Below are 27,559 nucleotides of genomic sequence, written 5' to 3' on the forward strand. Positions count from 1 at the left end.
GCTGTCATGTCTCAGTGACAAGACCACAGAGGCCTGAGTAGACCATGAAGCCATGAAAAATCATCACCTAGATGATGCATTAGAGTGCTAATGGATTAGACTTGTAAAGGGGTGGGGGAAACCATGGTAACATAAGCAGAAAGTGGTATATGGAGCTTATTTCCTAACAAGAAATGTCACCACTAATTCTCAGGCAGCTGATGGAGAAAGGTTAGCCCAGCCTCAGGTGTATCTGCTGTCAAAATCAATAGCCAACAGATCACAGAAGCTTCGGCTGACCAGCTTACTTTGTTCTCAGGCTGATCCCACCACCATCCCTTGCGCTGCCACTCAGGACGTCTACATGAAGCAGAAGCCTGGAGCAAGCTGCATGAGCACCCACACCTCAGCCTGTGTGGCAGGAGCATCACCACGCTCACGTTTGCAGCCAGGTTGCTGTGGTTTTGAGGGATAGACCAGCTAGTTGGAAGAGTCCTTACTTTCAAGGTTTTCAATACCATTCCTTGCTGGTCCAGACCTAGAAGACACCAAGGCCTCCTCACACACAAGATTCCCGTTATCCCTAATTCAGTACCTACCAAAAGTGAGGAAAAGCCTTTGTTCCTCACATATGCCATGGGTAAAATGGGAATAAACAAAGAATGTCACATCAAGAGTGCTGCAATATTTATTAATCCCCTATTTTGGCTGAACTAATTAATAATAAGAGTTACTGAGAGGAATTCCTCAGCAGGATTACCACTGAATTATGACAGTAAATGTTCACTAGAACTTTATTTAGCTAAAAGTTTTTTCTCTGGCAGGAAATTCAATGTGCAGATCGTGCTGAGCTTCAATCACAATCATTTTAGGGTAAGTTATTTCTGACCTGGGTAACTTCATGCTTCCTTGGGGTCCTGCAAGCAACACCAAGCAGTAATATAACTTTCCTCACACTTAGGCACGATGCAAAGGCTTTTGTCATGTCCTTGGTCACACTGTCCTAGTGCCAATCCTAAATATGCACCGGGCAAAATCCTGTATTAAGGAGCGTGCCCATACTCCAAGCTAAGTTTAGATCAACTGCTGTAATATGAAGCTGAGTCAAATCAAACTGAGGCAGTCCAGAAGAGTTTTGAAGGCTGCCCAAGACCCCCAATAAAACTTTTACACAGGGCACAACTCTATAAAAACTCTTTGATGAATTTGGCCTGATCCCCAGAAGCACGAGAGGCCCTTGATGGGACTCCTGTAAGAGCTACAGCTTCCCAAAAGATTTCTTATTTCCTTGAAACACCTTTTCTTACAGCAAAATGACAGAGAACAGTCAGGCTGCTGAGAGAAGACTGAGTTTCCTTTTGGATTTTGCTGTTCCGTTTGAGAAACTAAAAACATTCTCATAATGGAGAAAGCCACAGGAACAAAAGCTCTGATTTTCAAATTTGTATTATTTTCTTTTTTAATTATTTTTATTTTCTTACTTATTTTTACCATTTTAATCCCCACCACATGATTTGTATAGACGAACATTTCTTGAGTTAGAATTCATCAAGACACGTTCAATTTATGCCAAACACGGCCTATTTGATAAACCAAATGCTGCTGCTGCTTGTAATCATCAAATGATATTAAATTAGCCAAATTACCTTGAAATGAACCTAAATCTGTAACAGTTTAGCTAACCTGAAACAGCCATGGAATTAGGTTTCAGCCTAAGATCTGACAGACCCATTCACACATGGCAATGCCCCCCTCACCCCATCCTTGGGGTACTATGAGCTACCAGCAAAGGAGAATGTGACTGTAAGTGCTGCAGAGCTGCTGTTACTGCAGGATGAAGGAACGGATGGATGGATGGATGGATGGATGAGAGGTAACCTGGAGCACAGAACAGCTTCACTTAATACTGCAAGCTTGTCATGTCCCTTGTGTATGGCCACTAGCAACGGCTTAAGATGGTGAGGAACTGCAGGAGAGCCCCAGCACTGATCCCCGTGGTGCAGTTGTGGGTTTGATGCAGTACAAACCTTTTCATACCCATAAACTCCGAGGCATTTGAGTTGGACTCTGCAGCGGGCTCTGCCTCCCTCTCCTGGCCTGTTCCCCTGCATTGTCTAAATGAGAAAGTGGTGAGTAAATTAAACCAAAGCAGCGTTAGCCAGATTAGGATTTGTCCATTTAAAATGCTCAAAGCATAGAGATGAGAACAGTGGAGCCCTGAGGAAATCCTTCCCGTCATTAACCTACCGACCCTGTGCTGATACTTGCAAAACCAGGTTTTGCCATGGACTGGCAGCTGTAACAAATGCCCAGTAAAAGGCAAGATAACAGGCAGGCCAATAATCCCTGTTTAAGATCACAAGCACAGATATCAAAGCCTAACAATTTCCACTCAGCCCTTCTTAAAATAAATGATTACAATCACACTCTCCCATTAATCATTTTAAACTTCATGCAAAATGCACTCCCCAAGGGAAAGGGGAGGAAGGCGGAAGCATCAATCTCGAGCCAGGATTCCCTAATTCAATCAACAAGAATGAAAGCAGAAAGCCTCAAGTGAAACATTATCAAGCTCAATGAAAGTTTAAGCGTAACAAAATCCCTCTCTCTGCAGGGAGAGTGTAATTTTCCTGGAGTCGAAGAGCACTGGGGCATTCCCAGGTAACTGGAGGCAGCTGGCTTAGGAAAGCTGAAAGGGAAGGAGAAAAGAAAAAGGAAAACGAGCTAAAACACCCTGTTCTACTGCTGAGGCAAAACAGCAGCTCCAGGCCAAGTTAGTTATGTAGATAAATGTAAATGAATGCTTAATTGTTGGCAACATTTGAAGCATCAGACTCCTAGGTGCACCTGGAACACAGTAAAGGACTCCGGATCAATAGGATAATCAGCATTAGATCCCTGTAGTTGGATTCAGAAGAACGTCATTTGTATTTTAAACTTTCCTGTGTGTACTTTGCCATCAGAGCTGGACAGTACGTGGTCTTCGGTGTTTTCCACATGGTGAACAATAGATATTCCATAGAGGTAAGACCCTCAGAAAATCATGGCACTCCCTTTTGCCACCTCGGACTCAAAAGAATATCAAATTCATAACAAAAATGCAGAACTTTATAGGGAAAAAGTCACTTCTGTTATGCTTTTTCTGGGGTTCCTACATGTGCAGAAATCTTTACAGGAGTTAATCCAGTTTAACTAACTGTGAATGTTATATTAATGTTAAAATGTTAAGGTTAAATTCCTGTTAAATTACCCTTCTAGCTCATTTACAGTTTGCCTTGAAGATAGAAGCTTTTTTATATCTGCAAAAGCAGCATTTTGCAGTTTACACAAAACAAATCCTCGCTTATCAATTTGGGCAGCCAACATTAATGACTCTTGATTTATTGACATGATTAACTCTTCTTGGGGAGCAGAAAGAAATTCGCAGCTTTAGGTTAAGTAATTATTTGTAAAGCACATGTAGAAATATAAATCCAAGCCCCAAAATTCTTTTTCCTACTTATTTCTAAGCAACCAACTCGGCTGGGATTGCCCATACCAGTAGCCTGACTCAAATACATATGGATTTGTGATGTTGGCTCTTTGGTTTTCAAGTCCATGTTAGCAGCATATTAACAAACAGACAGAAAATGGAAAGATAAACTCGTGACAAACAAACTGCTCTCAGTTGTGCATTAGGCCACTGGGAATATATTCCCCAAGCTGAATAAAACAAGGAAAAACGATTTTAAAAGGGAGTTTGTGGTTCTTTGAAAATGTTTGTTCTGTCTCTCAGGATACAGTCCTTCTTTCCCCCAAAACTTCATTTACTTAAAAGGAGCACTTGACAGGGAATCAGGGTCATACCCAAGCAACTGTTATCCCTCAGCACTGCAGAGCAGGCACCAGCACAGCAGCCACCGGGGGTCAGCACCACAGCAGAAAGGACATTGATAGGAACAGCAGCTTTTCTAGAAAAGCAGAATTATTCGGGTTGTGGGGATGCCAAAGCCACGAACAGGCTGAAGGGGAGCTGAGTCTGAGAGAGGGGCTGGATTATTTAGTAAGATTCGGTTCAAAGCTATTGTTTAAATGTCCTTTGCCATCACTACCTACTTGCAGGTGAAAGAAAGAGGAAGCTGCATTCCTTTGCAATCATAGAAATGACATTGATTTAACCTGTTTGACACATAACGGCAATCTTCCCAGACTAAACAGTGCCCTTCAAGCACATTGTGCTGGAGATCCTTAACACAACAGGGAAAAACCTCTCCTGGCACCCTGTTAATGGAATACCTAGCGAGGCCAAAACCCTTTATAACACTTACTGGAAGGAATATCCATGCAAAATGGCCTGAACGACTTTTCTCCTCCAAATGAAAAGGTAACTCTGCAAACAGACTGGAACTTAGAGTGCAAACCTGCACGTCAGGGACGGTGCACATACCATGGGTGTTCAGAGCTCCACCTGCAGCAGCTGGGAAATAAGGATAAGAGGAGTGCATTAAGCTGTTCAGAGCTGCCACAGCCCATCCCTGGCAGTGTTCAAGGCCAGGCTGGACACAGGGGCTTGGAGCAAGCTGCTCCAGTGGAAGGGGTCCCTGCCTGTGGCAGGGATGGAACTGGATGAGCTTTAACACCTCTTCCAACACAAACCATTCCACGATTCCATGATGATTTAAGGGAACTGGAGTATCTTTGCACCAGAGTGCACCTGCCCTGAAATGCTTACAGTCCATTTAGGAATGCATTAAACCTTATTTAAAGCCTCCGGATGTTATAGATAAACCCCCAATTAAGCACACAAGGGTTGTTTATCATGGAAACATGAAGTCTTTGTGTTAGGCATTTGTCAAACTACCCTTGAACCTTGAACACAGACCAATAAAACCAAGGGATCCTCCAGGTATTAAAGCAATCCTGGCAACCACTGCCTTGGAAGACTTAAGTGGTGTCGGAGGGGCATGCAGGAATTGTCCTGCCTTCCTCTGCTCAGGCAAACTGCAGCTGGAACATAGAGCCCTTACCTGTAATTCTCCAGATACAGCTGTGTTTTGATCAAGCATTACAGAAAGTAGCACATAACTGAGTTCTGGAGAGGCAGCACACAAAAGTCAATTACATCCATGGGAGGCATGGGACAGATGGGGAATGGTACACGAGCGAGAGGAATTCCTATAAGTTCTGCAGGTTTAAGTCTCTGGCTGTGCACAACTCAGGCCAGGCTCATGCTCAGAGCAAGGGCAGAGCTGACCTGTTTTCCTCTCCCCTCTCTAGCTGCCCAGAAGAGAACATCCCATCGCTCTGGGGTGGCCTGATGTTTGCAAGCTCTTGCGTTGCTGCTGCTTCACCTCTCTGGGAGCTTTCTGCAGAGTCACAGCAGCAGCAGCAGTCAGCAATCCTCAGGGCTATTCGGCAGATCTGAAGCTGAGCTGTTCAGTTTTTCAGCCAGTGAAGCACGCTGTACCTTTGTGTCACTGTCTGCAAAAGCAAGCTAACAATAAGAAGATAACCTGAGCAGCTCAACTGAGAGACAGAAACTATTTTTACCCATGCAGAAAGATGCTGCAGGGAGAATGAAGTTTCATTTTGCTGCAAGCTCTGTGTACACTCAGAGCATCAGATGCCTTTTGCTTTCCCAAACCTTTACAAACACTTTCAATTTCCTGAAATCTGACTTACTTCTTTAACCATTTAGTGGGGGCAGCAGTTTCAGCCATGAGGCCCAAACGGCAGAGCAGCAGTGATGCAGACCTCATACCAAATGAATGCCCTGTACCATTAGCCAGGCTGCTGGCAGTTTGCTCCAACATCACTATCTCCAGCTGCTTTACAGGGAGCTGTTAAAAACTGCTTTTGAACCAAGCCCTATAGAATGATACTGCAAAAATGCAGTATTGCTCATTCGCAACCCCTCTGCCACCAGCTTTGGGACACAGATATTCTTTCCCTTCTGCAGAAAAAACATCGGTTTCTCTATCCTAACCTGTTTTCTTTTTACACAGAGGCTCGAGGGCACTACACTTACATTCCCAAAACCAATGGAATTCAAACATAGTTTCTCCATCTCTTACAACTTCATATACTTGATTTCACTCAAAGTCAGGATAACGTACAGCTCTTTCAGGAGGACTGCACCTTGGCTCTGGAGGAATGTTTTGGTTTGGAAAGGCTCATGCATTTTCAATTTCATCACTGCAGCCACTGTGTTAGCCAGGATGATAAAATACAAAAGCAATACCTCGACCTTGTTCCCTGATTCCCAATTAAAATGATATTTTTAGTAAAACACTTACCTCATATCAGAATTCAGGCAAAATGTTCATTTCCATGATTCTCAAAAATCTCCACCTACCATTAAATAGGATAAGAGCACAGTAAAGGCAAATACCTTGCTTAATGCCATTTACTCCACTTGCCTTTTAACAATGCATGGCTATTGAAATTGCCTCAGAGACCTGCAAAGAAAGAAAGGATAACTAATTCCTGTTGTAGCTGCAAATCTAATCACACGCATGTTCCCAGTTCATTATTTTGGTGTCATCAAAATATGATGGCTGCTTTCAATTTGAAGGAATTATGATATCCTTCTACTTTGCTGTTCATGAGCATTGACAAACCCACATTTGTCAGGAGTGCAGATGAGCACTACCCATGATTTAATCAGGAGGAAATCAGCTGCAGGTTAGTAGCGAGGTGCTGTGTCACTGAATCTCTCTCTTGGGGTGATGGGAAAATTTGTATTTCATTTATGCAAAGTATTTGAAATTATTTTTTTCTGTTTCTGTTGTTACATTGGGGTGGTTTTGTTTTTTTTTTTGGTCAGACATCAATGGCATGCAGCAGTATTCACACTTTGGAAAAGTTTGAAGTTTGAAGAATAAACCCATCCTGTTGTGAATTATATAGAGAGATGTGGGTACATATACATCACTTCATAGCTAGTAGCATGCCACCTCCTCCCTCCAATGACTATTCTGTGCTGCGCTGCTTTTAGGCAGGTTAACCACATATACAAGGGACTCTCCCGTGCGTTACGTGGCCACGGCAAGAGGGAGAAGCAGACCCACAGCACTGGGCATCTTGCTCAGCTCCTGGCTGCTGCTACATGCAGAGCACTACTTTGGGGAGTACAGCACCAAATACATCTCTAGAAACATGGATTTAGCCACAGGCTAAGTCCAGCTTTCCTCACTTCATGCCCAGATGCCCTACAGTCATGCTTTTGTAAAACATTGTTTTTCTCCCCTCTTCAAAGCAGGTACAATCCATCACCCTCCGGATATGATCTATTATTTGGCCATTAGAAACAGGTAAGTTCTGCTGTGAGAGACCCTTGACCCATTATCTCAGCCCTGTGCCGCAATCCCCATGAGCTTTTCCAGTCCAAAAACCCCAAACCAGGAAACCCACTCACACATAACACACCCTCCACCCTGTTAGCCCCCATTTCGATCACTGAAATGCCATCTCTGTTGATTTCCCATGCACTTCACAGGAATGTTTCTAGAGTATTAGCTAGCAATTGTCTTGTGCGCCCCTGTGCAGCACCCCCCACATAACCTGCAGCTTCCCCAGCAAGGAGCAACAACACAATATTGCTGTGATGACAAGGAGAACACTGTAAAGCCATAGAAGGCATAAACAGCAAGTGAGCTTCATAAGGCACTGATCACCATTTTCCTCCTGGGGAGCACAGTGCTACCTAACAAAGTGAAGGAAGAGATAAAATTCACCTTTTTTTATCCCTCATAACAGCTCATTCCACTGGGTGGAAAAGAAAAATAGTTGTAATCTTCCCATTTCATTTATGTGGCCCCTTCATCTATTCAGCTCAGGCAGGAGCACGTCATCTGTCAAGGAGGATTTTTACCTATCGCTTTTCTGGGGAGAGGTAAATGACTCCCTCCTAGTGCTGGAGCTGGCACTGGAGAGAATCAGATTACCCTGTTCTCCCCTAAACCACAAAAGGCTTTTGGAGTAGTTTGTTTCTGGTACATCTTCTTGTCATCTCAGAAAAACAGGGGTTTGGTTTTGACAGAAATGACACCTTTTTCTACATCAACACACACAAGGTTATTTAGCATGACAATATCATGCATGGAAAGTTGGCAGGGATCTCATCTACATGTTCTTAAGCACCATAGTGCTGAGCACAGAGATTTATGCTGGTTGCTTTCAAGCCGTTAAAGCCTGCCATAATACCAGGAGGTAGAGCTAGATGACAGCTCCACCCCAAGGGAAAACAGCAATCTTCAAGAGCAGGCAGATTTAGTAAAAGGGGAAAAAGCACCATTGCCATCCCTGTACGAAATGCCAGCAACATCAGGCCTTCATGTTGTAACACTGCCTGCAGTATAGTTCCTTTCCCGGTGTCTGCAGGGGAAGTTAATTCATAGAATTAACTAGGTTGGAGAAGACCTTTAAGATCATCAAGTCCAACCTTCTGGTACCTGCACTGAGCATCACAAGGCTATCGCCCACGAGGACCAGCCTCTGGGATCACTGAATTCATCTCACCTCACTCAACTGATACATATTTCTGTTGCTTATGTCCCCAAACCCAGGGAATCTGCTGCTCATGCACAGACCTACCCCATGGCATGCTGATCAATCAGGACTGTTGCAATCAGCTTTGGACCAAAGTGTCTTTGCTGTACACACACACACACACACACAGGGTTTCCCTTGGGAGAGCAAATGGAACAACTCGTTACCATTAAAAATGTATTACAGACTAATGCCTGTGGGAAACCTAATGCACTGAGAGCCAAGGAACACGCTTCCAGCCCTGACCCTGTGTGGGCTCAAACCAACTGACCCAGGCAGGTTTCACGCTGACTGTTTTCTCTTGTCCATGGGAGGAAAGAAGAGCTGTCACAAGGGTTTAGCTCAAATGTTCTCATAGCCTGAGCCTGAGCTCGCTGAAGGCTATACTTACGGAAACCCAAGACCAGAAAGGGTTGTGGCTTTGATGTGAACCTGTTAAATCATCTTTCATCACACATATGTGGCAGGAGATGAGAGCGATGTGGCTCCCTGAGTGCCTGACAGGCACTACTAGTGTCAGCTTTTGGGAAGAAGGTAAAACCAGATCACCTCTGCTCTGTTTCAGCTGCAGGTAGAAGGTTTGAAACCAGATCCTGTTTGGTTGGTGCTTAATTAAATCATGGAAAAATGCACAAGGGACTGAAGGACAAAAAATATGAGAGCACAGACGGCAAATGCTCAGCTCCTCAGCTTCATTTTGAAAGGTCAGAGATTTTCTTCAGTGTTTTATGAGGGGCTGTGATTTTCCCCATAAATTCTTCCCATATGCCCGATATGTGCTTTAGATCAGCAATGATATTAGTGAAGCTTTCTTAACAAAGGACTTGGCTGTAAAGGAGTTATTAGGCAGAGCAGCATCCCACGTGGAAAAGCAGTGAGTTACAAACAAGCATTGATCTGAGGGTTTATTTTAAGAACCCCTCCCTGCCCTGCTGCAGCTCTGCTCCTTTAAAAGCTGTCAGGGCTGGTTTGCCCTCAGACCTTGCTTGTGCACCAGCAAATTTGTCTGCTCTGTCACTCTCTGCTTCCTTTTCTCATCAGGCAGTGCAGTGCTGTGAGTTCAGCACCTTGTAATTGCTTAAAAGCAAGTCAGCACACCTATAGTGTCCGATGCAACAAATCAGGGCATTTCCTTGAGGAAGTGTTCGGTATAACCAAAAGATAATATATAAAACTTTCAATGCAACATCTTAAAGCCTCAAAGATTTTCAAATCACCTAAAGCTTTCCTGTTCTTTCTGGTCCATTTTGAACCAAGTTCCTTATTTCATAACCAATGGAAAAATAACTGGAAAGATATAAGAAATAAAGCAACTTGGAGCCTAACAAAACGGCAGCATCTGTAAGCCAAAGAATACATGGGAAAGGACAGTCTAACGGAGCAGTGAGTCAAGGCTGCGAGTCCAAAAACCTGCATTATGGTCGTGGTTTTAAGCAGAACAAGTTGCTTGGAACTTGCCTGTGTATAAAGTGGTTTCTCTGCTAAGCCTAGTTCTTCAAGAGAGTCCTCAGCTCTCTTTGAGCTCTGGTCTCACTCCATGTATTCAATACTTCATGGGAGGGCAGAAGGGAAATACCCTTCAAATTCTCAGTCTCTCTCATTTTTAAGTCTGGAAGATTTATATCTGGCACTACAAGGTTTTTTATTATTTTTAAATTCAGAAGCAGCCAAATGGAGAAACCCAGACCCTTTCATCCCAGTATTGGCACTATTTGTAGGTTTATCTGTGCCAGATTCAAATTTGTGCTTCAGCCATGAAGGATGCTCCTTCATTCCCTGGCAGACAGGACTTCTGGCTAAGATATGAAAGATTTAGGGTTAGGTTATGAAGACAGCTTCTTTCCCAATTATTCCTTTTGGAAATCACCAGCCTTGGAGTTAGGTTGAACCAGGTGAAAAACCGATCAGCCTGCATGGCTTGCCCATGAAATGAAAACCTTATTCTCTGAGCAATTCCAGATAGAACTTACAGCCCCTCTTTTGAAATCACACTCTTGAAAGGTGACCATGTCCCCAGATGACACTGACAGATCTTTCAGGCATCAGGCACATTTAAAGCCTGAAACAGCAAGAATTGCCTGCCTGGGAAAACCTGAGTTCTATCAGGGAGCTCCAAAGGAGAAGTTAAGCCACCTGCAGTGTTCCAATCTGCACTACTCCCTTTGCTCAGTGCACACAAAACCCTACGTAACTGCAAGGAACACATCCCACCAAACAGATCTATGGAGGCATAGTAAACTTGGTAAAGTAACGACAACAGTACAGTGGGGTAGAATAGGAAGATAGAAAACTAATTTTCAAGAGAGCATCCTATATAATGTACCAGTAAACAGTGCTTCATAGGTTAAATAGAGATCAAGTACTTCCACAAAGGACGAAATAGCTTTGGAGCAGGGCTCCCATATGACAACACACTCTTTAGACTAATATTGTGATTACCATATGACATCCTAGGGTATTATGCAAATCTACAAAAGCTATGCATGAATAATCAGCCAATTATGCAGAATGAGACATAAAAAACTTCAAGCCTTCCATCAACTGGAAAGACGTGCAGCTGCCTGGAAACAAGTTAACTTTCAAGGCATTCAGTACTGGCTTTTCAGAGCAAGTTACTGAAGAGCAGCACCCGGCACAAGGGGACACACATTTGCAAGAGCATCACGCACCCTCCGCTCTGTCCTTCAAGGACAGACACTGCTACACAAAACCCAAGCATATTCTGGAAGCAGATCCCAGCTCTTCTTGCAGGTGCCTTGCAGGAAAAGAGTCCTTATAACAAAGGCAGAAGCTATAGAAAATTGAGCTCTTTCCAGGTGGTACATGAAAGCTGTGCTGTCAATTCTGTGATTTACCTGGAGTTCAGTATTTCTCCAGGCACATAACCTGACATTTAATTAAGGCCAGAACCTTTAACATTCAAGCACATCACAGTTATTAAAACCAGCAAATGTCACCATCAGCAGTGATGTGGTACTTGAGTGCCTACAAGTCTTGCTCATGAAATCTGGCCTGTAGGGGTGAGAACTTGGCCCCACACATAGCTCCTCAGAAATCACTGCAGAAGATTCACAGGATCTTGGGTTCATGGTTTGTAAAGGCACTTGCGCAGCCCTACGCCATGTAGTGACCTTTTATAGCTCACCCCAAGTGTCACTTTGAGCATAGGACATAACTAAGTTATTGGAGCCTGGCATCCCAAGCCTGTATCCACTCCTGCTTCCTTAGGGCACATTAAAACCCCAGAGTACAGTGGCAGCTTGCACAGGCCCTATGAACACAGGCAAATCCACAAACACATCAACCAAAATGCTGCCTGCAGTTATGCTGACCTTATATTGTCACAAGAATAGGAATAGAAATAGATGTATATCACATGTATCTACCCATTTGCTTTGAGTATCAGTGACTCTCATGGCAGCCACCCCTACATTGCATTGTACCTCGAACCTGCAGGCCGCACATGCCTGAGAAGACATCTAGAAAATCCTGCTAAAAAGATCCACAAAACAGAGAAAATCTTATGGTTGCATTACTGAGGTGGGGTTCAACAGCCCTGGAATCACAGGTTTCCTCTCTGGGGTTTCTATAGGAAAGAGAAACAAAACTAGGACCTGGGACCAAAACTATTACACTTCCCCAGCTGATCAATCTTACTAATTTGGAAAACAAATTGCTCACCCAGGACTAGGGCTTTCACACCTCTCTTCTCTGTCACATCCAGTACAACAGATGTGTTGTACCTCTGGACTGATCCCAGGCCATATAATACAGAATATTAACACTAAACCCTCTTGAAAAACAGCCTGACATTTCCTTGGAGGCAGTAGCATGGTCACAGGTCTCATGAGCTGAGGATATGTCATTCTGCAAGCTCAGCCTGTGAAAGTACTACGAGAGGCACAGCAGAAGTCACCCACAGATCTGCAGCTAACCCCCACTATGTAATATCTTGTACCCCACCACAGAAATAGCAACATTACAATCAAACCTCATTAGTCACAGATCTGGTTGGGAAGAAGAGAGAGAAAAAGAGGAAAGAGAAAGAGGGGATGGGGCACTTTGGAGAACATACTTGCAAGATACGTGCAGCATCAAACAGTAATGAGCAAATCCCAGTGAAACAAACCCTAGGAATTCAGAGCAGATGTTATCATTGCTAAAACCCAGGCTTTCTCCACAGCTGCAAGTAAATACATACATCCGTTCTCCAAGCTACCTGTAAGCAGGGGTAGGGAAAAGATTCATTGTACTAATCTGTTAGCCTTGGGTACTCAAGTATGAAGGAGGATGCAGGATGCTAGAGCAAAGCAAGAGGCAAAAATTTAACATTTGGGATAAGCCATGTTACACACTCCCTCCTTAATACCCAAAAGCCACAGGCAACGTACAGCCAGGCCCCTCTGCAGAGACATCACAAGTGTATGAAAACAACTGGGAGAGGGAACAGAGCTTCTACGTGCTATGGTAACACAAACAGCCAGAAGAAGCAAAGGAAAACAACCAAACACTTTGTCCTTTGTCAAATCGAACACCGAAGTAAAGATGCACACACCTCGAGAGGCTCTGTACTGCACGAGTCACCCTCCAGAGCAGCAAATCAGCCTCTAGCTGGAAAGGCATTGTTTTGAAACTGGAAACATTGCTATACATGTTGTGTACACATCCAAACAGAATCGGGATGTCCTCTACCAGGCAAAGAGCAGTTTGCTCCAGACCACGTTAACCCAAAAACATGCAATCAACCCAACCCTTGCCTCGTAGTCGTAACTATTTGGACACATAGGTTTCAGGTAGTTTGGGGAGAAGCTGAGGGAGCTACACAGATGTGACAGGAGTCACTCCAACTTTCCCTTTGGATAAGACCAGGTTTGATGAAGAACTTGGGAAACACGATGGGAGGGAAGAGACCTCCTGGAAACCAGGAGATGAGATGCAGGATGACGAGGTTGTACTTGCACACGTTTCTCTCTTACCTGCTTCCATAAGCTGGCACTGCTGCCCGAAAACATGCGAGAAGGTAACAGGGCCTGCTGCAGAGCTGGAGGTCACCGGAGGGGAGTCCATAGCAATCTTCGAGTCCTTCCTGTTAGTCATGGGGCTGAGCCCAGCAGCTCTGAGAAGCTTCTGTCCCCCCTCAGCGGGCAGGAGGAGCCCCCCCAAGCAATGGTGCTCCTTCCCCAGCCCAGAGGATGCTCCTTTCCCCCTGCTCAAGGTAGAGCAGCAGCACAAATGGGTTCAGTGGGTTCTCACTGGTATTTGCATTGAGACCTCTGCCTCTTGCAGGAGTCCTGCGGTGTGTCCCAGGCAGGTCTGGTGGCCTCAGGCACAAACAAGCATTAAGCAACGAGGGTTGACCTCTTCTAGGGTATCATCCATAGTGACTGCAAAGACACGAGTCTCTTTTCTTCTTGGGAAGCCAAAATGTCCAAACCCAGCAGCTACCTTGCCCATGGTCCTGGGCACATCTTCTTTCGAGGAACACAAGGAGTTTTCCGCCCTGGACACGGCCGGACCTCAAGCCTGCCCTGCCCTGCCCTGCCAGGCCAGCACCCCGGGCCTGCCCCCGCCAACGCCACCACCACTGCGTGAGGGCCCAGCAGGCGCTGAAGCAGCAGAGCGATACCCGCTGGTTCCGAGCCCAGCTTCACGCTGGGAGCTCAGCGCAGGAGCCCCGCGGCGGAGCCGGAGCGGTCCCGGCGGCTCCCGGCGCAGGCCCCGAGCCCCGGCAGCCCCGAGCCGCGCGGTTCATTCCCTCCTCTGAGCCCGCTCCCCCGCTCCCTCCCCCAGCAGAGCAGGCGAGGGGAGGAGACTGCAGGCACCGTTAAATAACGCTGCCGCTGCCGCTGCCCTGCTGCAGTGTCCCTCCCTCTGCCCTGCCCGGATGCGGCGGCTCTTCCCGGGCGCTCTTTGGAGGCACCTGGAAGCGCTAACCCGGCCCGGCAGCCGGGAGCGTTAACCCCTTCGCGCCTGCTTCCTGCGGTGCTCAAGGGGAAGGAGCGGGTAGCGCAGGTACCCCAAAACCTGCCCATGGATGCCCTTGGCTTTGCCTCCCGCGGGGCTGGGGCTGCTGCGCCTCTTGGGACGTAAATAGCAGCCGAGGTGTTTGTGCGGAAGAGAAGCCAGAGTTAACTCCCAGGGAAGGCTGGCTCAGCTGATTCATCCTCACTTTAAAAACTCCCTCTGCCAGGGCAGAGGATGCTGACTGCAGGAGCCCTGTGCGTCACGGGTGCTTTCCAGGAGCGCACGCTGGGACAAGGCACCGCAGATGGAAAACTGCCGGGCTCCAGCGCAGCCGGGGCAGGAGAGGCGCCTGCAGGCAGCTCAGACCCCAGTGCAGCAGGGAGGTGTCCTTAGCCCCGTCTGCAGCAGGGAAAGGCAGAGACTTGCCTAGGGCCGCCGGAGGTGTTTTAGCGGTGGGGAACTGGAGGCAGGTCTGCCGGCCTGCGCTGCAGGCGCCGCTCATCCAGCAGTGTCAGCACACAGGGAGGATGCTCAGCCAGGAGCTGGTGCTGCCCTACACATCCGGCTTTGTCGTTTTGCTGTATCTACTCCCTTCTGCTCACAGTCCAAAGACACCGGTAGATGTGGCACTTTAAACAGCTGCCTAACCTAGTTCTGCGCTGAGAAAACTATTGCCTCCCATGAGGCTGCTCCTTTCTGTAACGACTGCTGTAACTAACATCTTCCTCAGTGACACAGATAGTGGGATCAAGCGCACCCTCAGCAAGTTTGCAGATGCCATCAAGCGGTGCGGTGCAGTTGACACACCTGAGGGAGGGGATGCCACCCTAAGGGACCTGGACAAACTCCACGTGGCCCCATGCGAACCTCATGAGGTTCAACAAGGCCAAGTGCAGGGTCTGCATGTCCTCAACATTCTCACTCTGTTGCCTGCTGTGACCATGTCCAGCTGCCCAGAGCAAGCTGTCATTTGGGCAAAGCCTACTGATACTCGACGCCTACAAGAGCAGGCTCTAAAGCTATGCAAAAAGCCAGGAAACCTGGCACTAAACGCCTTAGCGGCATTTAATTTGGTGGGAAGTGGTAAGTGAAGAGCAAAGGGAGCCAGTTCTACATTTGGCATCATCTCACGCAACATCTACTCCTGATCATGTATCTGCAGAATCCACCACACAGCTGCATCTAGCACTGAAATATTAAAGTATAACTTAAAAAACCCCAACCAAACAAAAAACTTATTCAGGAGGCTGCCTGAAAGTCCCTTTTCCCTATTTTCTTAACAAACTTTTCCAGCTCTTCAGGATTTTAGGCAGTCTTAGTGTTGCAGAGCAATTCACAGGTATTTTCCCCAGTTCCATTATGCATTAGAGGAGTGCACTGAAAGTTATTGAAAAGCCAAAAACAACTATCAAAAGTCTTAGAAAATGGATATTGTGCAGGTGCTAAGGAGTCTGGTACTGGTAGGTTGGGCACCCTGGCTGTAAGAAAGCTTCTTATGTATGGAAATAGAGAAAGAGGAAGAAATGAGAGGAAATAGAGAAAGGGAGACGTGTTAAAGCCCGTTTGCGATCGGATTTGATTCGCTGACAGGGACAGTGGGATTGAGTGCACCCGCAGCAAGTTTGCCAATGGCACCAAGCTGTGTGGTCTGGTTGATCCACTGGAGGGAAGGAATGCCATCCAGAGGGACCTTGACACGCTTGTGAGGTGGCCTGATGCCAACCTCATGAAGTTTAACCATGCCAAGTGCAAGGTTCTACACCTGGGTCAGAGCAATCCCAGGCACAGCTACAGGCTGGGCTGAGAAGAGATTCAGAGCAGCCCTGCAGAGAAGGACTTGGTTAAACTCATGACACCAACAGAATGGGCATTTTGTTACAGTGATATTTAACATCTCTAGAAACACCCTGTGTGAGAAAGGGGCTTTATTCACAACAGCATTCTTAGTAGCAAAGAATTGTGGAATAGAGGAGGACTCAGGACAGAACACTGACAAATTCAGATGTTACTTACTGAGATGTCACCAGCAGTGAATGGTAGCAAGTGAGAACTCATTCCTGTGTGTCGGAAGTCAGTGTTTCACTGTTACAAAGCAGACACCAAAAATAAGTGAGAAGGATTTTTGCACTAGCTTGCAGCACACACTGACAAGAAGGACTGCTCAAATCGCTGGCTGGATGCATGGGGAGGTATGGATGCAATTATTCCTCTGCAGGCAACACTACTGAAACCAGGTCTGGAACATTTATGCAATTCCTACGCCTGTGTCATGCAGAGAAAACTGAGTAATGGGTTTGAAGCAATACACTTAAGGTCTGGCACCAGTTACAGCAGTACTTCCCCCTTCCTTCAGATGACATCTCCATTAGTTCTTGGCTGAAAGATAGTTTTGTTTGGGTGGGTTTTATTCATTCCAGAAAACAAAAGCTGGAATGGCACAGAAGGAAATGATGTAAGTGGTGCAGAGAGAAAGTCAAACTCTAAAAGACTTAAATAATTTTGGGTAGTTTATCAAAGTAAGCCTGAAGTATGGCTTATTTAATGTATAAACATCCTTGCAGAAAAGAAATATCAACTATGAAAGGACTGTAATTAGTTGATGCTAGGCACAAAGAGAAGTTGAACTCAGGGAGACATTATCTACTAGGACAGAGTACTAAAGGAGATCATCTGGGTATTTCACACCCAAGGTTAAACTAAGATGCAATCCTAAATCAATGCACCCTAGGTAAGCCTTAATCACTGCACTTCCTAGAGGAATCAGAGGATGAAGTTCAGGGAGTATCAGTTAAGTATTCCAGCTGTAGGAGGATTCAGTGTATAAACATTACGTAGATGACAAGATGAGTATAACAATGAGCAAGATGTCTTACAGTGCCAATTTTCTGACGTAATGCTTGTTCCCAAACAGTGTGCTCCACAGAGGGTGTGGAGGGGTGAGGAGGGGATGAGCCTGGAGATAGCACCCTCCTGCCTAGCTCTGTGCACAGCCAATGGCACAAAGAAAAATGAATAGAGAGAAACCTATTCAAAGCCCTGTGGAAGTCAAGGTGACCCAAAACTTAGCAGAGCAGTGAAAGGAGGGGGGAGACTATTTGCATGAGCATCTCATATCTAAGAGAGTATTTCCAGAGCAGTCTAATCTTCGACAACTGCCTCTTCTCCTTCAAAGGCAGCTGCAAAGCAACTCATAAAACAAATGCAGCACAGCTTGACATTCCCTCCTACCCCCAGCACCTGTCTGGCCCCCCCATCTTCTTCACTGGAGAATAAGTGGTGCTTGTTCCTGACCAGTAGGCCAGAACGTGCTTCTCTGTCAGCTTCCCAGGCTGGCTCATCCCTACACCCAGCGGAATGTCTCTCACATCAGGAGGCACAGCGCTATTTGTGTGTGCCCTCTGTGCCCTTGTGGGACCAGGCTGCTTCCCCCCAGGCTGTTCATCACCAGCCACAACCAGCCCTGAGCAATGACCTTGGCTTGGTGCAAGCCAAAGGCCTGGAGGTGAAAGGCTCCATTGCTCATAGTGCAGGAAAACATTACTCAGCAGTGCCTGATGTACGTTTCTATTCCTACTGTTCTTCCACAGCTCACATCCAAGGTGACAAGATGCTGGGGATCTCAGGTGTGATGTACTTGTCTCCTCCATGTCCACTAAGTGTTGGTTTGGAGATTTTTCCTGCGCATACACAATGCTCTGGGTGTCCTATCACCTTGCAAGACCGTTTACAATTGGCACCAGCATCAAAGTCTCAAATAGCCTCATCCGGACACTCTGCTCCCAGCAGCATCTTGTTCTCTGCATCCTCCTGCCTCCCAGCAGCTGCAAGCAGCACAATACACACAGTGTAAGTAAAGCAGTACTAAGGCACCAGCTTCACTGCGGGTTTTTCTCCTTACCTGTTTTTGAAGGTAGTCTTCCCCTCGAAAAGCCACAGCTCTTACAAAAGGAGTAGTTACTGCTGCTTCCCGTGGGGGCTCAGAGCAGGGGAAGTATGCAGCTATTTAGGTGAAGAGTATTTCAGAAGTTCCTCATGCAGGGAATAATCAGCAGAATCTGATCACTCCCAAGGAACTGAAGCTGACTGGTGTTTAATAAAGATCAGGTAAGCTGCAGCACTGTGAGCTGCGAGACTGCTGCAGGCAAAGCAGCAAGGGGCAGTGATGGCAGCAATGATCTTTTACCCACAGATCACATTTATAATGCATAAAGAATGTTCAGATTTTCTGGGGTGAAAGAGCCACTTCTAGCATATGTGAAATTAACATTCATACGTACACTTCATCTGTTCCCAAACCTGTTTGTTGTATCTGCTATTAATAGCTGAATTAACGCAGCAGTGATGAATGGCTGCACACTGAGTCCCTCAAGGAAGTGCTAAGTTCCACAGCCCTGCAAAGGTGTAAAATTCCCCTCGGGGTGTGATGGAGCAAATCCTTGAACCAAGATAAATGAAACAGGGATCATTTCTAGGAAGTGAAATACCTCCCACTTCACACCCTGCTCAAACCTTCACCTCCCCATAGCTACAGAGACCCTTGGTGTTCATTGTGTTGTGTTGCTCCCACAGCGCTGCAAGAGGTTGGGCTGTGAATGGAGAGTCCAAACTACAAAGAGCTCCCGTGCTGCTCATCCAACCCTGTAGACCCAGAGTCTGAAGCTCTTGGGAGAGCCCAGTCTGCAGTAATCACATGCTTGGAGCTTGACAGACCAAGGTGACATTTCTATCCCCCTCCTCCCCTCCTGCCACCCATCAGAAGACACCCCCCCCCTCATCCCACTGTTTCAGAACTGGACTACATCAAATCTCCATTTTGAACACTTCCATTGCTGGAATAATTGTCACTATTTCCATAATGCTGTTTGTCACATTAATTTATTGTTCTTTTTCTTTACACGGCAGACAGACAACAGAGCTTTCAGCCTTCAGAGGAATGGTCAGAACCCGCAAACCAACCAGGCTCCACCACATCTCCACACAGTTGATTCTGTAAAAGCATCTCAGTATCAGCCTTGTCCCGAGAGCACTGCGGAGCTACCGCTGTCACTAATTCCTACATGCAAAACCTGAGCTTGTTCCCCACCCTCTCCTTGGATTTTCATGAGAACTTGGGATATTGATCAAGAGCAAAATTCCACGTTTCAGCAGCAGGCATGGGGGGAGCTTAAAAATTTGCTGCAAAACTCTGAAATTCTGCCTTGGGCAACAAAAAATGGCAAACTTTCCTGAATTTACTGTGGATAAATAGCAGAGCAATTACACCATTTGAACTGATCCTTTTTTCTGCAAGAACAACCCTCCCCCCCCAATCTCCTGCTTTTCTTATCTGAGGGAAAACAAGGAAAAGTCTGGTGCAACCACGGGGTGTTTCTTGTCGGTGCGTGGATGTTCTTCTGCCCCAGGTTCGACGCCTCAGACAGAGCAGTACAATGTAAAGCTGTGTGCTCCGGTCTCTTGGTTGAGTAACCCGCATTATAAAACTTTAAAAACAGAGCATTTACAACCAGGGAGGACATAAAGACGTGCTTTAAAAGTGTAAATACATATTTACAGCCTCATGTGAGAAATCGGAATTCCTCTGGGGAAAACAAATGTTCCCATATCACAACAATTTACACACTTCTCTCCTTGAGTTTGCCCGTTATTGAAGTTAATACGATGCTAAAAAAAGCAGCAATAATAAATTGCACAAAAGCGACCTCTTCTAACCTCATTGGTATGCCTTAAAGGCACTAAACTCAGCAGCATCCGTGCCAGAGACTGTACTGAATTTCACTTACTGTTGCTGGAAGTTGAGGGGATCTCAGAAGAATGGAGTGTTCAAGGCAGGAGTTGGGCTGCATGGCAAGAAAGCTCTTCCCTGGCACCAATCCTTGTGTGACCAGGGAACGTTTATACACTCAGGGTGATCTCTGCACTCAGGAAAGCAAGGGAACATTGTACTGGTGCTTTAAGACAGAGGAGATTGGAGCTAGGTTTTATTAGCTCTGTATATTCAGTTTTCAGATGATCTAGATGCTGTCCAGACACGCAGGAAGAGAATTCCTGTTTGAAAGAACAGGGTTTACCACACTAGTACTAGATGATGAGAGGAAGGAGAAAACATGGAGAGAAAATACTTTAGAACTTGAGACATCCTGTGCAAAGCTGAAGCGAGCTGAAGTGATCAGAGAGCTCTATGTACATGCCAGCTTCTCCGAGATACGCATAAGGCCAGGAACTTCATTTCTGTGCTATTTGACCACAGTTTACCAATCTGCCAAGCAGATCTGGATACTCGCTTCCAAGCAGTTTGGATGGATGATGAGAATCTCAGTCTTCCCAGGCTGCTGCGAACAGGTTCAGCCTTCTTTTGGCATTGCTACATCACACAGGGAAAGAGGAAATTATTGCTAGCAAAAAAAGCTCAAGAGGGGACAAATCCTAGCGCCAGAGCAGCCAGCAGTGGCATGAACTCTCCCCACAAAGCCTGCACTCAATGGTATCAGTCTTGAACTTCCAACATGGAAGGGGATGTAGCTTTTTATGGCTCATGTAGTTCTCAGCAGCTCAGCCTTCCCCCAAACCACAATGGCACTTAGAAAGCCTCCAGCAGGGGGTTATCCAAAAAAATCTGTAGCTGGGTAATAGAAGATCCTGAAGACCTTTCCTTTCCAACTCAAACAACATGTAGCTAAAACAACTTCACGATGCACAAACCCAATGTTTCTTGTTTAAAGCTTTTGGATTCATGTTGAACAATTTCATTTTCAGCAAAACTATACAAAATTGTTTTCAGTAATTTCATACATATATATTACGTCATATACATATGAAGCTATATCTAAAATTGATCTTTTTTTTTCACTTTTCCAGGGAAGGAGTATCAACCGGGCACTTATTTTTTCTTACCTAACTTGTGCATACACAGATGTGTGCTTATCTGTGTGGAGTGCAAAGGCAAGGAGAGGAATAAACTGGCTGAAATAGGGAAAAAGAGGGCAATCACCCCCCTGGCCTCCTTGAAAAACCCCAAACACGGATGCTACCTTAGCAGGGATCCTGCAATAACTTATCTTGACAGAAGGAACCCTTCATCTTGTGTTGAGATGAAGGGGCCTGGAGAAGCACCCCTGGTAGATGATACACCAATGTGTGACTGTCACCATTTTGGAACAAGAGGTAAGAGACCTTTTTGCACTGTGTTTTACCAACTGACCCATGTGTTTCTGCAGCTTGTCTATCTTGGCTGCCTTCACGGACGTCCTCTCTGCTGGACCACTGTAACAGAACATGCTTGCATTGAGGACTGCAAACACAAGCTCTGTATTGAAGGAGAAATGTCACTTGGTATGCACAGCAACATGCAAGTTTGATACTCTCACTAAATAAATCAATCCTGACTATGACAGGAGCACCAGGCCAACAACAAATGTAATGGCAACTTTTGAGAAACGGATGCTTATCCCTTTATGAAACTGGGTGAGCAGTGCACTTCGCAGGTGGACTTCCCAAAAACCAGTGGGTCCTGACCCACTTAGAAAGCAATGGCATTACGCCCATTAAAGCTAATGAGAGACTGGGATACCCCCAGATTTCAGACGTGGAAACCTCAGTAAAACCTACCACTCCCCTCATGGATTTCCATGGGATGCCCCATTCTTTACCCGTTAGGATGTAAAGCAGGAACTAAAAGGATGTAACAGTCTTTTCAGAATTGAATTGCATAGTATGTTAAACCCCTCTGTGTTCCACCAGGACGAGGAGACTCATCCAGACCCATTAACCCTCTGAACACGCTTCATCTGCCTGCAAGTGTCTGAACGCTTCTCGATGCTGGATGTGGACATGCAGACTCCATGCACAGGGGACCCTGAGATCACCCCTCACCAGCAGCCACAGCTCATCACTCTCTGGAGAAGGCAGGAGGCCTGCTCTGTGCTCTCTCCCTCTGGAAGGAAGGACGATGTGACAGCAAGCAAGGCAGTGCTTCCAGCAGAAGAAACTACTGTCCCTGTTACCTGCTGAGGAACCTCTCTCACCTCGTGTGAGAAAAAGCAGGAAAGGATAATGCTTGAGGATCACTTCACCTCACCTTTTCCATGTTCTTAGTACCTGAAAACACAGAGAGTTGCATTTAATCAGTGTCAGCTTTAAGAATCAGTAGTCAGAGCACCTGCCCCGTTACACTGAGATGGGAGCAGGGAGAAGATGCCCACAATTTCACTTTTGTGTAAAGTCAGTTTTGTGTTAAGGCTTCCCACAACTGAACGGTCTATGCCTCAGGGAGGGATGTTAACATTTCCTTAGCAAACACCCCCATCATTCAGGAGATAATAAATTTCACAATCTCACTAATTTGTCCCCAGAAAGTTATTTTCCTGAACATACTTAACAAAGAATAAATTTCAGGCTGCAGCATCTTGATTTTGCTGGCACAGTTTTGGCTTTACACATGTATCATGTTCCTTAGCTGTTACAGCAGCATAAAGGAGGTATCTATGTGTTACAGAAAGGGAAATGAAGCAGCAGAAGACAGTGTCTTGTGTAAAGTCAACCAACAAGAAATTCATTCACCTTTACCAACACCACTGGGCCAGGTCATTAATTTGTCCCAGCCCCTATAAGCTTCATTACATCAGTTTATCTCACCACAATCCCAGCTAGTGTCTTTGTATATCATTGTAACAGTGCAATTTGCATTGTAATTGTGGTCCTGGAGCTTCTGGCATCCAAGCAAAGCAGCCAGGCACAACACACATTCTCAGGCATACTTTTTTTGGTCAGAGCTAGTAATTTGTTCAGCATTCACACATTCAGCCTAAAAGATCTCAGAGCACTTTACTCTGTACTATGATCAGATACAAACAGCACTTTCTTCTAAGATGGGGACAAACCTCATCCTTACCAAAATTACCACCATCTTCAAGCCCCCTCCTCCAGCATCCAGAGGAGCAACAGAACACCTTATGTCTTAAAACCTCATAAATGAATGAAAACTCTCCCCACATCTTCCACGGGGCTAAAGAGCTGACTCTGCCCCACCTGATCCTTTAGACCAGAGCATACAAGTACACGTCACCAGCGAAGACTGTGTCCTTTGTGCTGGATTTAACCAAGAGGCCCCACTTCTGACACACCTCTCCTGCTTTACACCTCCTTTCCCATCAGCAACCACTTACAACAAGGGCAACAACACTGGCTTTCCTGAGGCTTGGGTAATATCTGTATCTCATACCTCCTGTATAGCATCTCCTTGCCCACAGAGGCACAGGACAGGCAGCCCTACGCATCCTCCCGCGGCAGCACCCAGCTGCATCGCCCTACCTGGTGTGGTTGGACATGCAGAAGAGTCTATTCCTTAAGGAAGTGGGGTGCGATGCAGTTGGATTTCTTGCGTTGCCTGGTGCTGGTGCTATGCGAAGAGGAGGAAGGACATCTAGAGGCCATGCGGAGCCTGTAACTGTACAGAGAGGCAGAAGAAACCCATACACATGCATTAGGGTACTGTGGGCATAAAGCAGAGACTTGCTTTAGGGCCCTATAGGGGCTTTACTAAGGTGTAAGTAAAAACCATACACTGCACCCACATTGCAAGTGTTGAGACCTGCTTCTGAAGGCCAGAAGGAGTTTTGCCTTGTTCTGAACTTACCCTGATAAAAGTTTTTTTAAGCACAAAACACCTAGTATCAACTGGAAGCAGCATCCAGGCTCCCATGCCATGTCTCAGACCCTCCAACTGGGTTCCACAGTGATGTAAAGAGCAGTAAGGAGAGCCACGGTCTGTTTGCTCACGACAGTCCACAGCAGGTTTTAAAATACAGATTTACATAAAAGAAACTTCACTTTCCATAAGCATCATAGCAGAGCTGGTCACTTTTCCCAAGGTTAAAGCCTGCACCATGCTGCTGCCACTGCAGCACTGACAAAATTGATGCTGACACACAGAGACCATTGCAGCGAGCGCTGCCCCAGGGCCTCTAGTGCACGATTCATTATTTCACCTCAAATCTAAAACTAACTGCAAGAAACCCTTTCAAAAGGGAAGTGAAAACCAGAGGCTTTATTTGAGCTCCTTATATCTCCACTGACTGTGATGTCGATAAGCGTGAAATCATGAGTCAAAGCAAGGGAAGCAGAAGGGTTTATGGCACTGTCCTAAACATACAACCTCAGCTCAAATGCACACCCGAGTTCAACTTCTTACACTAAAAGATAGAAAAATCACCCCCTATTTGTTTATACATTCAGCATCTTTTGCCACCTTGCGCCTCTCTGGTGCATGCAGATGCACATCACCTCCCAAACCGGCTGTAGTTTCATCCCAACCTTTCATACACAAATCCTTTAGGAGTCCCACCAAACCCAACTACTCATGTTCTGCCAAAGGAACAGCTTTGGAACATCATTTCATTACACACCACATCAAAGCAAAGGGAAAAATCAGGGGGTTTCTCCTGGTTATTTTTAGAGTCCCATGTGCACCCTTTCAAGGAGATTTCAGTTGTTTGTCCTTACACAAGCACCAAGTTTTCCATTACGACAGAGAAGCAAAACCACAGACGTTCTGAAGATTAAGCACTTCCATTCTTCCCAAATCAGAGTTTGTGGTTAAAATCCTCTCCCAATGTTTTGCTGTTGTTACATGTACATCCTACTCTGCAGCCATTGTGAATGGAACACTGAAGCATCCGTCTAGAGACCAAGAATCACAGAGTGGTAACAAGGAGGTCACCAAAGGCTGGATTTTGTTGTCCCATGTAAGGGCAGTTACAAAGGGACACAGCAGAATATCCCAAATAAGTTTTTTCAGCTTCAGTTGAACTACAAGAGATAAACTCTGGGTTCTTTTTATTTGGTTTCCATTTAAGTAATGCTTCATGTCACAAAATTCACTCCGACTTGTAGAAGTCCTACCACCAATAACATGTGTGCGTTCCTGCATGCAATGAGACCCTGTGGGAAACCTCAACCAAAACCAATCCAAAGCCTCAAATCCAAAGAGACAAAGAGAAAACCTGACCTGCGTTTTCAGACACATTTTCAGATGCACATTCCTCATCCTCTCCCAAAACTGAGGGATCCTTCATCTCCTAATTCCATCTTGCTTTAGAGCAAACAGATCATTGGTTTGTTGTTTAGAAGTCAAAGATTAGAGGAAGAAGATGGAGGGCCTGGTTTTCTAGACAAAGATTGGACTTCTTCATGGCAAAGCACTGGCAAAGCCGTGATGCTTGCTTTACCAGAGCAGTGAGGAAAACGGAGCCCTGCTCTGTGCTGCCATTAAACTGGACTGAGAACTCTGTGTTTAAAGACTCCTTAAAGAAATGCTGGATTCCTGCTGGTTTAGGAGGATCTCTCAGGGTTTGCCAGGGAAGCGGATCCTGGAGCAGGGAGGGAGCTGAAATGCCCCCATTACATGTAGAAACAGCTCTTGAGGTTACTAATTTTAGCAGTGTCACTTTGCACCTGCTTCCACCATCACCCGTGCAGGGCAACTGGAGACAGGCAAAGGAATTCCCAGGCTCCCTGTGCTGATGCAGCCGAGCAACGAGGATTTATCGGGAAAGGGTGAGGGGCTGTACCCCAGCCCCACTGCGCACCACTGCAGCACACCCCACACGACACCAGCTTTGCCAAGGCCATTGCTCAGGAACAGCCTTAGCCAGAATAAGCTGGGGGGAAAGGGTGGGAAAACAAAGGAACAGCATCAGAAAACATGCTGTGCTAACAAGGGCACAGAGACACAATGTTAGGCAGCAGGAAGGACTCATCTACAGCAAGTTTTCTCTGTCGATAGGGCTTTTAAATTAGAATAAACAGGTTTGGTAAATGCAGCAGCTATGCCATAAGTTAAACCTAAACCAAAAGTTAAACAATGCTATTATTTAAAAACTTAGGGCCCAAGCTTCTCTCTCACTTGAAAGCACACCCCAACTAAAGACAGATCACTCAATGTGGTGAGACTCACTACAATACACTAAATCCCATGTTTTAGTCTCCTATCCTTGGACCTGAAAGTGTTTTACTGTATGAGTCAGTCCCATCATCCCCATTTTAAAGCTGCAGAACTGAGTCAGAAGGACAGGGATTTGCCAAGGCTGCCCAGAAAATCTGCAGCCTTAAAGCAGAGGCAGGAACAAAGGTAAGGTTCTGCTACCACCCTCATTCCTATCTGCAGTCTTAAACTGCCCACTGAATACTTAAGTTTCACCTTGCTTGTCTAAACCAAATTCCTACTTCCATGCACCTTCCGAGGCCACTGAAGGAAGCAGCACACACAGAGCATGCAGCAGTGAAACTGCCAGCTCCCGGCACACCCCCTTCCCTCAGCCATTCCCAAAATACAGTTGGTATTTTTCATGCAGATCACCTTCTCTCCTACCACACTTGTGCCATCAATGCTCTTCCCAGTTCCTACTTCAGGTCACTAGAAACGGTCCAGAAACATAAGCCACGCTACCAGTGGGAATGAAGGCTGGAGTGATCCGATGTTGCTGGTCACACCAGTGACATTCAGTAAAAGTCAATGCATAAAACACTCAGGTAACTGAAGTTCACATTTTACCTCAATTAAAGTGTGTTTTTCTTGCAGGGCTTCTACACTCAAAAACCCCAAGCATATGAGCCAGCACCGCAGACATGCACTCCAACTCACTGCACAAAAACAGATAGGGACATGGTCTATCAAAAGTGTCTCCTACTCTTAAATAAAACTACATCTAAGCTGACACAGATGAGGACAACCTGGGAGAAAACAAAGAGATCTGGATGCTTGAGCCCAAATTCTTGGCTTTGGAGAATTAGGGTAGGCAATTTTACAGGCCAAAGGCAAGGAAGGGAGTTCAGAGTCTGGATAACAGAGTTCTGAGCACTCTGCTCTCAGCAAGAACTAAAGCATGGTGCTGCTAACACCACTAGCATGTACTCTCTTGCACTAGAATATTGCTTAATGGGAAAGTAAATACACGAAACAAGGACTTGGAAAACCATCAACCACCAATTACATGAACAATTATTATTCTTGTTCTTATTTAAGTGAAACAAACTCTTCATCGGAACAAAAGGTTTGTCCATAGAATTCCTGGAGAAGGATGTCCTGCCTCTG

The 27,559-nt window shown here is 45.8% G+C and overlaps 2 protein-coding genes across 4 annotated transcripts in view; both read right to left on the bottom strand.

The window, feature by feature from the left end:
• KAZN (kazrin, periplakin interacting protein) overlaps window positions 1-14,002 on the bottom strand; it is a 216,679-nt gene extending 202,677 nt beyond the window's left edge. The window contains exon 1 of the mRNA XM_061369503.1: window positions 13,485-14,002. Coding sequence (XP_061225487.1) covers window positions 13,485-13,605 — 121 coding nt within the window. The 5' untranslated portion in view covers window positions 13,606-14,002. The remainder of the gene's footprint in view (window positions 1-13,484) is intronic.
• Window positions 14,003-19,328: 5,326 nt separating this feature from the next.
• The window catches only part of PRDM2 (PR/SET domain 2), a 71,390-nt gene continuing 63,159 nt past the window's right edge, over window positions 19,329-27,559 (bottom strand). For all 3 annotated transcript variants that reach the window (XM_061369493.1, XM_061369495.1, XM_061369496.1), the window contains 2 exons: window positions 23,779-23,914; window positions 19,329-22,566 (listed from right to left, as the gene is read on the bottom strand). In XM_061369493.1, coding sequence (XP_061225477.1) covers window positions 23,806-23,914 — 109 coding nt within the window. In that variant the 3' untranslated portion in view covers window positions 19,329-22,566; window positions 23,779-23,805. The remainder of the gene's footprint in view (window positions 22,567-23,778; window positions 23,915-27,559) is intronic.

This window comes from Neopsephotus bourkii, unplaced genomic scaffold, assembly GCF_033783945.1.
Source record: "Neopsephotus bourkii isolate Nb327-2 ecotype Australia unplaced genomic scaffold, CSIRO-AGI_Nbou_v1 NB_1500, whole genome shotgun sequence".
Lineage (NCBI taxonomy): Eukaryota > Metazoa > Chordata > Aves > Psittaciformes > Psittacidae > Neopsephotus > Neopsephotus bourkii.